This window comes from Anser cygnoides, chromosome 5, assembly GCF_040182565.1.
Source record: "Anser cygnoides isolate HZ-2024a breed goose chromosome 5, Taihu_goose_T2T_genome, whole genome shotgun sequence".
Classification (NCBI taxonomy): Eukaryota; Metazoa; Chordata; class Aves; order Anseriformes; family Anatidae; genus Anser; species Anser cygnoides.
The window spans coordinates 36323744-36335751 of NC_089877.1; the positions used below are offsets into that span (position 1 = coordinate 36323744).

Here is a 12008-nt window from a genome sequence, read left to right on the forward strand (position 1 = left end):
ATTGAAATGAGGTTTTCAATTCTTCAGTGAGGCCTCAGGTTAGATGAAATCCAGATTGAATCCAGATTGAATTTTTTTTTTAATATAATTTTTATTTTTTATTTTTATAAAAAAATAATCCCAGGTGAGCAGGTCTCCTCAGTGCACTCAGATGCTAAATTAAATGGGTTAGGCTGCTTGTGTGGCTGCCTGGCTCCTACGTAAACATTTTGGATTCATTCTGTTGACATTCCCTGGGAAGAGTGACCCTTCATGGTTAAATTTTGGTTAGGGGGATAGCACTGGAGTCCCCCAACTCCCATTTGTTTTTTCTGGAGCAGATGAAGAGCTGACTTACATCTTCCTCTAGGATGAGCTGCAGCCAGCAGGGCCACACCTCAGCTTCCTGAACAAAGAGCAGGAAGAGTTTCTGGCTGAAAAATAAAGGCAGGTGCATCAAATGGAAAGTAAGGCTTTTCTCATTATAAGCGTAAACTTAAAAAAGTAAGTACTGTATTTCTTATCTCTTGTAGTTTGGACTGGGGGTTGAATGAGTTCAAGAAGAGCCATGATGTGTGTATGTGTGGAATAAGGACTTTTGAATATAGACATCACATGCATAGTGTGGGGAACTACAAGAAACCATCTCTGGTGATTTTTTAAAATGTATGAAACTGTTAAAGACAAAGTTTTTGAGCTGATGTTGTTCAAATAAAACCTTCTGTTGCCATCAATGCTAAAAGACCTTTGGCTGTAGCTTGCCCTGATGGGTCTCAGGACACGCCTGGGCTCTCCAGAGGCTGAGTTTAGCTCGATGGGACAATTCCCCGGTGCTTGCACTGTTATTCTCCCTGTTACTTCAAGCCGATGAGCCCTGGAAGCACAGGTTGATGCTGTGCACCTCTCCAGCATGAGCAGGGAGCAGCTGGGAGTACAACAACTGTCCTCTGCTTGAGGACAGCAAGGACAGCCGCCCTCAGAGACCAGAGGAGCACTTGTGCAATTTGAAATCTCTTACTAATGAGTCTTTCCTGTACTTTTAGATAATTTGGACTCTAGGACTCCTAAAATAACAGCAGGACATTTTAGGTCTATATTTTAGGCATGTTCCCATACCAAGATTTTGAGAATATCATTCACAGTGGGAGTGGATGAATGGCTACCTAAGCAGGACAACACATTGCAGACTGCTCTGCAAGGCATTGCTCTGCAGCCAGGGTCTCGTGTCTATACCTTTGTGGTTGAAGTGCTGGAAAAAACTAAGGACGAGCTGCTCAGTGAGTCAAAGAGTGGCTTATTGAATGGTCTTGCAATGGTTTGCCTAAGAAATGCAAGATCTTATTGATTTGAGCAGGTGGTGTAAATGCAGGTCCTTTTCCCATGAGGAAAAACAAGAATATATGTGCTTTTGCTGGCAGCTAGTTAGCAGAATATTGAACTACTGGCTGTCAGCACGAGCAGTGTAGGACCCGAGGCAGGAAGGTATGGGTTTTATTTTAATTTATCTCCATTCCGGTCAATGTCTTCAAGAAGCAGGGAGATGTGATTCCTGACAGGGAGCTTCAGCTTCCCATTCTGAGATGAAGCCTGTGCCCCTGGTTAATTGTGCAGCTTGGGCCAATCCTCCCGGTGTCCCCATCTCAGCGTCTGGATGCTGCCTCTGGGGTAGGTCCAGACCTGGGCCCCCGCAGCTCCATTTTCATTAGCTGCAGCCTGTCCCCTGGCTCCTCGCAGGGGTCTCAGAGATGCTGCTTCCCCTCAGGCGGTGGAAAAAGTGTCTCTAAATCTCCATTAATAAGAACGTGAGGCCAGACACATTGCTCGCAGGACATCTGAAATTAGGTGTCTGGCTCTGGAGCAGAACCTCCCCCCTGAGCAAAGTGTCATAAGATCATGATGGCTTCTAAGTGTGGATCTGCTTGTCAGGTTACAGATAAGATGCACTCTCTCTCTGCTCTCTGGTGTAACACTGTCAAGTGATGATTAATGTTATCCAGGAAAAAAAAATCAATGTTTTTTTATTCCATCCATTGCAGAGTGTCATTTTAGGAGATGCAGCTTTCTGTCTAGTCAGCAGAGAGAGAGTCTGAATTTATCTTTTACCTCTGGTTTCAGCATCAAGTCCAAAACAAAAACCCAGAAAGACAAGTCCAGGCTCCTATTACTGCTCCACCTTACATGAGGACAAGTTATGCTGGGAGAGGTCGCGTTTTCCAGTGCTTTCACCCAGATGCAGTCTTCCTGGGAGATCTGCTGCCTGAATTCACAGGTGTGCTCACGCTGGACATGGAGCACCCACCCAGGCTCTGATGCTGGCTGGAGGGGTGTTCCTGTCCTTGTCAGAAAAGGCAGGGCAGATTTGACCACATTTAAGCACACAGTATGCTTTAAATTAGATGTATTTAAGCAGAAATGATGCTTAAACTGCAATCTTGATGTGAGCGTGATCTGACTATGACAGGTCTGAACCAATATAGCCAGCTGGTGGATGTGGCATGCATGCTTTGTTATATGCTAACCTGGTACTTTTACTTTCTCCTTTTCTTTGGTTATGTGAAGCTGTACAAATTTGTCCAACGATTAAATCCATTTCCCTGGTGCTTTTGAGCAAACTGCAGGCCAGCAGTAGGGCCCAGGCCATGAGCTGCACCACAATGTCTCCAGCAGCTCCATTGTTTGATGAGGTGAAGCGGCTCCAGAAGGTCCCATCCAGGAGGCGCCGTGGCTAAGGAGCTGCCTGTCTTTGTACCTAGCCAATGACTGTGTTTCATCACTTTCTTTTAGAGAAGAATTCACTAGTTACTCTTCCAAAAGCTTCCAAATTTCTGTCGCCTGCAGTAAGTCTGTACGGGGAGCTCAAAGGGTGGACACTGCAAAGCCACAAGGAACTGGACAGTCTTCTCCTAGGACTCTTCTGAGGGAGTTTATAAGCTTAAGTGGTAGGACTGTGAGACTCCATTTTAGTGCAATATCTCACATTTTTTTATTGTCTCTATCTGCCTCTTCTGCTGCTGATGTCTTTACAGTGTGGATGACTGTGCAACATGCCCTTACGGAGATGTCCTTACAGTGTGATTTCCAATTGCATTCGAAACTTGGGTTCCTTCAAAGAGGTACACAAGGTGTAATGCTGAAGTTTGAAGTTCCTGAAGAAACCACCACTGTCACTGGTCTGATTTTTTGCAAAATGGAGGCCAGAAACACTCACCTTTTTTCTGGTGGGCATATGTATTCATCTATCACTGTACAGAAGACTGTCCTTGAGAACCTGAGGCTTTCTGTAAATCCCTCAGAGATTTATACTGACTTAAAGCTTTGTGGCTGGTAGAAAAGAATTAATATTCAACATTGTTGACAGACTTGGGCCTATTAAGCATTGTCATTTGAAAGATGTATTGTGGGTACACTGCTTGTATACTCAGTATGGTTGAAGATAATTCTACATTTGCACCTGAATTCTTTCTGCTGGGCTTTACGAGCCAAGAAGACCTGCAGGTGATATGCTTTGTCTTATTCCTTGCCATCTATGTGGTCAGCCTAGTGGGAAATCTGGGGGTGATCACATTAATCAGAATCGATTCTTGCCTGCACACACCCATGTACTTCTTCCTCAGCCACTTGTCTCTCCTGGATGCCTGCTACTCCTCCACCATCATCCCTCAGGCCTTGCTGAACTTTTTGGTGAAGAGGAAGGCCATCTCCTTCATGAGGTGTGCCGCTCAACTCTTCTCCTTTGCCACCTGTGCCACTGCTGAGTGCTATGTGCTGGCTGCCATGGCTTACGACCGCTACGTGGCAATTTGCAACCCGCTGCTGTACCCTGTGGTCATGTCCCGGCGGCTCTGCATTGGGATGTTGGCAGGTGCCTACCTGGCCGGAGTGCTCAGCTCAGCTATCCACACGGTTTCCATATTCCATCTCCCGTTCTGCCATTCCAGGAGAATCAACCACTTCTTCTGTGATGGCCCACCATTGCTAGCCCTCTCCTGCTCTGATGCCCGGCTCAGCGGGATGGTGGTTTCTGCTGTGGTGGGCTTCAACGTGCTAAGCACCACGGTCTTCATCCTGGTCTCCTACTGGCTGGTCCTGTCCGTGGTCCTGCAGATCCGCTCTGCAGCCGGGCGGCACAGAGCCTTCTCCACCTGTGCCTCTCACTTGGTCTCCGTCACTTTGTACTATGGCAGCTGCCTCTTCATGTACCTGCGCCCCGGCTCCACAGCCACCTTGGACCATGACAAGTTGGTCTCTGTGCTGTATGCGGTTGTAGTCCCCATGCTGAACCCTCTGATATACAGCCTGAGAAATACAGAAATGAAGAATGCCGTCAGGAAAGCACAAGGTAGATTGCTCTCCTTGCTGCCCATCAGAGGTCCCATCAGGGCCAGCTGAAAAGAGAGAGCTAGGCAGGCTTCAATATTACTTCCAATTACACACCTTCCAGCAGCAATTTATTATTTAGCGATTAACAAAAATAATAACCAACTTCATTTCATGCTTCAGAGAGCCAAAGGGAGGACACAGGCACTGGCTTTGCCCCGCACCTTGCTGCTGTTGACATCAGATTGGTCCATGTCTGCTCGCTCATATCTTCCGTTAATGACTGACGAATTTCCTGACCATACGAGGCTGTTAACTGAATTTTCCAGCAGTTTGCTTGAGACCATGAATTTAGGTCACATGAAATAATGCTGTGACAATGGTTTTTGTTTGAAATAATCTTTGAAGTCTGGTCTTGTTTTGTTTTGTTTTGTTTCCCTAACTTCAACTGCAGGCTATTTTTTGCCCGATTCACATTGTTTTTCCTATTTCATGAGCCTTATTTTTTAGCCTAGTATTGAATAGGGACAAAGGAAATTAAAAAAAAAGAAAGGGGAAATTTTTTTCTACCCAGTTCTGGTACATTGCCAGAACTGACCGTCTGGTGCCTTCCAGCAGAAAAACAAATTGACAAAAAAAAAAAAAAAAAAAAAAAAGCACATTTAAAACCATCTACATGTTTCTCCATCTCACTTCCCCATCTTTACACAGCTTGGTGTTCTCTTCTGTCTGCCACTTCTGTATTTTCTAGGTGTCTGGTATAAAATTATCATTTAATGTTTGTGCTGTTTTATAACTTCTCTTCATCCAGCAGAAGCTTTCAGGAACATCGTCACTCAGACTTTATTAGCATAAACATAGGAAGTCTGAGCTAATTCTGCTGCATCTTCAAAGCAGCTGTGCAAAATGATGCTTTTGAGCAAAGAAAGAGCATGCCATGTGGTCACCACTGAAGTGTATGGAAATGTATCTGCTGAGAGGTCTCTCCATGTCAACACTCCAGCAATTCGTGCAGCAAATGCTCTGCTAGGTTTGTTTTCAGCAACCTTCAATGCAACGTTAGATCAGCAACCAGCTTTCGCTGTTGCTTATAAAAGGGTTCTGCAGCAAAAGTTTTTGATATCTGGGGATAAATAAAAAGCAAACTGCCCTGGGATTGTCTTCCAGTCTTTTCCTATCTGACTCGTGTTTTCCGAGTTTTCTTCCTTGGAGTATTAACCATTCAGAGTAGAGCCAGCTTAGGCTTTCCTGGCAGTCAGTGGACACGTTGGCCTCCTGAAGGACAGTTCAGATTTTGGCTCTCTGCTGCAACCAAGTTAATGCAGGAAGGTACCAAAAAATAACTCAGGCTTGACTGTAATGGTTGCTGCTGACCTGGCATGAAGAAATGTGTTTAGACAAATAATATAGAAGGTATTTAAATGAACATGTAAGCCATTTTATCTACATTTTCCGTATGATGCTCCACCAGTTTTTCTCAAGAGTCCTGCTCCTTTGCACCACGTGCATGCTGGGTCTCTCCCAGACTCCTTTTTAGAGAGAAAAGAGTGGTTCCTTCCAGTGTTGGAAAAAAAGTTTAATTCTCTACTGGCAAAATTCAAAGCACACCACCTGGGAGGGAAGCCAGTTGACTAAACGCAGCGCTCGAGTGTTGTTTTAGATGCCCCACAGTATTCTGGCTCCTCTTCTCAGAAGCTCTAAGACTGAGTTATGTTTCCTACCTGCTACCCATCCAGCAGACCCCAAACTCCCAAATGCCCGTAGCCCACTTAAGTAACACATATTCAGGTGACTGGATTCCGTACCCACGTTTGGTCAGATGAAGTCATTTCAGTGACTGTTTGGTTACTAAATGGGATGAGATGTGAGATCCAGTTTTCATCTTCATACCACGTGGGAGCACTTTTGAAATTGCAATGCTCTGTATGACAGAACTATTATTTACCATTCAACACGTGCACAAATACTTCTCAGCACCTTCTGGTGCACAGGCAGTTTAGGTTCAGGGAGAAATCTGAGCATTTTGTTGGGAGATGAGTGCCTCGAACTGATGGGATACATGTCCAGACCCCACTGATGCCTTCTGCTTGATGGTTGAGCATTGGGATGTTTATGATGATGGAGAGACACCCCGATATGTATTTGAGTCATGAGCTGAAGGACCAAACACAGCCCCTGGGATGCCTCCACTAGAAGTTTGAGGAAATAACAAAAAAAAAAAAATTTTGTTTGCTTATTACTGAGAGTTGTATGGTTATGAACAGATCTCAAGCACAAGCACATTAATATGAAAGCTCTCATTAACAAATAGATTTCAGATCACATGAGTCTTCATTGTTTCTCAATATGACAATTTACTTATAAACAGCTAAATTTGAAAACATTTCAAACTAATTTTCCAAGCCCTGGTTCAGTCCAATATTGAAAAGAATACTGATTACAGTGCATCCTTTCTCTCCCAGGCTTCATACTTGGCTTTGCTCAGGGAGCAAGTCCCAAAGGTCAACAAATGACATCTCCCTTGTAAACACACATAGATCTGCCTTATAACCATGCTTATATAAGGCTCAGAAAAATAATTATTTGCAGACACTTGCATAAAAAAATATATTTGCATCTCTCACGTACATCCCTACAGAAAGGGATGGACTCTACAGCTTTCATGCTATGGCTTTGGTGACACAGATCAGAGCCTGCTTTGAAGACGCTGCTGGACCGACTTGATCTCTTTTCTAAGGAAAAGGGTAAGAACCACTCTGCTGTAAAGACAGAACAGTGGAAGCCCCTTAGTGGCAACTTGGGAATGAAATAAGCTCCAGCACAGATTTTCAGCCCTAGGGCATCTGTAGCTTCATTTTCTTTGTCTTATCACATTTCAGGAAAGATCTGGAGGCATGAGTAGAATCATCTGTGTTGGAAAAGACGTTCAAGATCATCACGTCCAACCTTCAAAGAGAGTAAAGGGAAAAGATTCCAGAACAAGTGAGCACAGGGATGTACAACTGAGAAAGGAGGGTAGATAATAGAGGACTTTGGGGGTAATATTGTTTATACCTTGTAGATTTTATAATTGTTTTGCTTTCCAGTGATCAAGTAGCAAGCCTAAGCAAAACAGACCAAAACAAATAAGCAAAAAGAAAGAAAAACAGCCTTAATTAGTATTCCTGTTTATACGGCTGACCAGCAGCCGTTGTCACACATTTCTGTTGGGATGAGAAGAAAATTCAGAAAAAAGCCTTCTGCTCCATGAAGCCCTGCAGTGTGTGCTCATGCTCAGAAGGAGCTTCATCCAAGGTCTTTAACATCTAGAATATTCTGAACTTTGAAGCAGGTTAAGTAAGGTCTGCTTCGCTCCAGGGCTGGGGGCTCATGCAGGAGGTGGTCATAACAGATGGTCTCTTTGGGATGGGCTTGTGCACCTTGAGGGCACCATCAATTTAATTCCCTTGATGAAACTGGATGATTTGTGTCCTCAAAATCATGCTTATTTCTGTTGACAACAAACGGAGGCTATGTCTACATTTCCAGCCTGTGTTGTCCTAGATGATCTTAGTTCAGTAGAATAAAATGAGTGACCAGGAAATACGCTCAAAGAACATGCTCCTGATCCTACCTAAAACTGATCCAGAAACATTTTAGATGGCTATTTGAGGTGTAGGCATCTGTAGGCAGATCTTCCATCTACAGAGTGACTGGACATGGGAGATGGAAATATCCAGGTAACAGCTAGCTGCAATTTCTGAATTTTGTCTTAATATATTTATTTTAAGACCATTTTTTAATAGGTGGATGTTTGAGTTGGTCGTAGAAAGCTTGCTGCAAGCTCAGCAAAGCTGTGCCAGAGCCAGCACCTCTGCTGTTCCCACTGCCTAGCACTGACAGGGATTTTTCTTCAAAAGCAGACAATAAAATAAAATAAAAAGAAATACCAATTGCAAGTGCACAGCTTTGTGTCAAAATGAAAAGGCTGTACCACAACTGGTGATGCTATAGAAGAACACTGATTCTGTCTCGGGAAAAAAAAAAAAAAAAGAGAGAAAAAATCTTTAAAATTTCCATATTTCCAGAAAGTGGTAGTAGGAATTCCTAGCTTCTCTCTTTTACACATTTTGGAATGTGTTTATTTGACTTTGATTTGTTACACTTGAATAAACTTTATGGCTCCTTAGTATATGCTATATAAATCACAGCAGTATTTATTTGCTTTTAATACCTATGTGATTATAGCCTTCACTTGTTTGACTTGGAAGTTTTGGCTAAAGAGAGTCACCTTGTAATTTTCTAAAAATTATACCGCTTTCTATTGCATTTACTGTATGGGTGAAGCTGTGATTCTTCCACAGTATTTCTTTCTCGGAGCTTTATTTCATTGATTCATTTTATTTCTATGCAATTTCACCATAACTTAATAAAAATATGGACGGTGAAAACTTCACAGCTTTGTCCAGCTTCATCCTCTTGGGATTCTCTGATGTTCCAGAGCTACAAACGCCCATGTTCATTATTTTCTTATCATTGTACACATTATTGGTGATGGGGAACCTGCTGCTGATGCTGCTGATCAACACTGACCCCCAGCTGTACACGCCCATGTATTTCTTCCTGACCAACTTGTCCTTCATGGACCTCTGCCTTTCCTCTGCTGTCATCCCCAAAGCCCTGGAGACCTTCCTGTTTGGGACAAGCAACATCTCTTTTGTGGGCTGCTTTGCCCAGATGCATGTTTTCATCATGCTCGTCATCTGCGAGTGCTTTCTCCTGGGGGTGATGGCTTACGACCGGTACGCGGCCGTGTGCCAGCCACTGCGCTACGCCGCCCTCATGTCCTGGGCACGTTGCTACAAGATGACCGTGCTGGTGTACGCCACGGGCTTCCTCACCTCGCTGGTACACACGGTGCTGGCGGGGAGGTTGGCTTTCTGCCAGGCGAGGAGCATCAACCACTTCTTCTGCGAGCTGCCCGCCCTCCTGCACCTCTCCTGCTCCAGCACCCGCCCCAACCACATCCTGCAGGTATGCAGTGCTGAGTTCAACATCGTGGGCTCCATCCTGGTGATCCTGACATCCTACGCCTGCATCCTGTACACAGTCCTGCGCATGCCTTCTGCAGGGAGGCGGCTGAAGGTGTTCTCCACCTGCACCTCCCACCTGGCCGCCGTCACCGTCTTCTACGTGCCGGGGCTGGTCACCTACATGCTGCCCAGCAAAGCCAGACTGCAAGATGAAGAGAAGCTGGTTTCCATCTTCTACACCGCAGTGACCCCCTTGCTTAACCCCCTGGTCTACAGCCTGAGGAACAGGGAGGTGAAGGGGGCTTTGAGGAGGCTGTGGGGCCGAAGTCTGTTCCCACATGTGCCCTGACTTTGAAGATGCATGGGGAGCTCTGCAGCTCTTTGGTGGTAATGAAGGAATAGTCATTAGCTGTCGTTATTGTTGAGCTTTACAGACAGGGAGATCACACAGCAATAACAGGAACAGAGTACCAACACAGCGAGTCATCCACTTCAAACAATCACAATTCATTTTAATCATGGCATGAGCCTTCGATAGTCTGTCAGAATAATTGTCAGTGCTTTCCCAGCAAAAACAATATGGTACCATGAGGTTTTGTGTATAGGTCATGTTATATGAAAATGTGGCCAGCTAAAGGGATGCTCAAACTGGAAGTAAAGACTTACCGATACTTTCTTTTCCTGATTAGTAAGTTTTTTATGCCCAAACTGCAGATGTGCAAATGAGCTGGAAGAGCTGAGGCTGTGTTTGAGTCAGTGCAGTGATGTTTGGAGAACTGCAACTTGCTCCAGGCTCTGAATTTCTCTAGGAGTTTTCTGCTTGGGCAGCGCCTAGTTAACAAATTGCATTTTGCAGGAAGGACTCAGGTCTTTCCCTCCCTGGGGGCTGCGCCAGTGACCACAGCACAGGTCTTTGCTCATGCCCATGCCCTGAAGAGCCTCCCCATGGAAAACTGCCAGGGACATCCTGAGACTGTGGGCATCCAGGTCAAGGTACAGATGTGGACTGAAGTGCAGATTTTCCCTGCTGTATAGAAGAAACATCAGAAACCACAAAGCCATGGCATTGGCTCAGGGGACTTGTATCTGTACTAACAACTTGCCATGGGCACACATAGATTAATTAGCATGTTGCCAGAAGCATGTCCCAGTCAAAATCTTCACAAAGATCTTCTTGGGATATGTTTTTTTTTGTTTTTGTTTTTGTTTTTGTTTTTACATCTACCTATCTTTTCTTTTTGGATAATGAGAGGCTCAAATTCTTTGTGTGGCAATCACTGAACAACACCTGACAGAATTACGGCTCTTCTGCAGGGTGCAGCATGACTGGGGTGAAAGGTGTTCTAGAGAGAACAGTAGACAGAGAGATTTTTTTAATGTTTAATCAACACATGCCCTATATGTTCAATGAACTATACAATTTCTGGAAGAACATGTACAGCCATTGTTGCTTGTATAAATGCTAAAGTGAATAAATACTGTCTTATTTAAATAAGCGTCTTTGTAAACTATGTTGTTGGTGGTGTTTTTTGTTTCTTTTTTCTAAAAGAGTCATAACAAAGAACGAATGAATGAATGAAATGGCAACCAGTTAAAGCCACTATAGAGCTTTTAAACAAACCTTGCGATGGAGCTTGTATGAAAAGCAGAGGCATTTGGACAGTGCCCCCCACGAGACAGACGGGGGCTGCTGAAGCGCTTCATTGGGGGTGACTCAGGATAGCTGGGCGAGAACTGTCACACATGGCAGAGGAGCTCGGTGCTCCTTTCTGCTCTGTCCTTCCACCCTTGACGCAGAGGAACACGTCAGAGCAGATGAAGCACAGTGCTGGACCTGTTTAGGGTACTGGGTGGGAAAAAAATAGTTCCTCTCTCACTGGGACTTCAGAGAGGGCAGCCATGGTCATTGCCCCCACCTGGGACATCCACCTTCAGCCACACATCCACACATCTCTTCAGTACCTCCAGGGATGGGGACTCCACCACCTCCCCAGGCAGCCTGTTCCAATGCTCAACCACCCTTTCCGTGACTAAATTCTTCCTGACATCCAACCTAGACCTCCCCTGGCACAACTTGAGGCTGCTTCCTCGCATCCTATCACTTGTCACCTGAGATAAGAGACTGACACCCTCCTCACTGTGACCTTCCATGGAGGTGCAGAGAGCGAAGAGGTCTCCCCGCAGCCTCCTTTTCTCCAGACTAAACAGCCCCAGCTCCCTCAGGCACCCCTCATAACTCTGGTTTTCTTGTCCCTGCACCAGCTTCATTGCTCTTCTCTGAACACATCCCAGCAACTCAATGCCCTTCTTTTAGTGAGGGCCCCAAACGGCAAAATGCACGAAATGCTCCTCATGCTGGGCAAGACCATCTAGTGCCCAAGCTGAGAGTAACAGAAGCTTTTGTGAAAGGGTTTACAAAGATTTTCAGTTTGTTTTTCTGTGTTTGCCTCTTGTGAAGTGACCCCTGCTAAGCTGGATGCTCCGGGCATATTTTACTTTATGTTATGCATCCACACAGACTTTTACAGCTGAGAAAAAATAAATAAAATAAAATAAAATAAAATAAAATAAAATAAAATAAAATAATAAAATAAAATAAAATAAAATAAAATAAAATAAAATAAAATAAAATAAAATAAAATAAAATAAAATAAAATAAAATAAAATAAAATAAAAAAAAAGTTGGGTTATTGTTATAAC

The 12008-nt window shown here is 44.3% G+C and overlaps 2 protein-coding genes across 2 annotated transcripts; both read left to right on the forward strand.

Annotated features, from left to right (window-relative positions):
- Window positions 1-2914: 2914 nt before the first annotated feature.
- Window positions 2915-4487, forward strand: LOC106048306 (olfactory receptor 5AP2-like). The gene has a single exon (XM_013200202.3). The coding sequence runs from the start codon at window positions 3370-3372 to the stop codon at window positions 4366-4368; it is 999 nt and encodes a 332-aa protein (XP_013055656.3). The 5' UTR covers window positions 2915-3369; the 3' UTR covers window positions 4369-4487.
- Window positions 4488-8712: 4225 nt separating this feature from the next.
- LOC106048266 (olfactory receptor 8I2-like) lies at window positions 8713-9771 on the forward strand. The gene has a single exon (XM_013200162.3). The coding sequence runs from the start codon at window positions 8713-8715 to the stop codon at window positions 9655-9657; it is 945 nt and encodes a 314-aa protein (XP_013055616.3). The 3' UTR covers window positions 9658-9771.
- Window positions 9772-12008: the final 2237 nt, after the last annotated feature.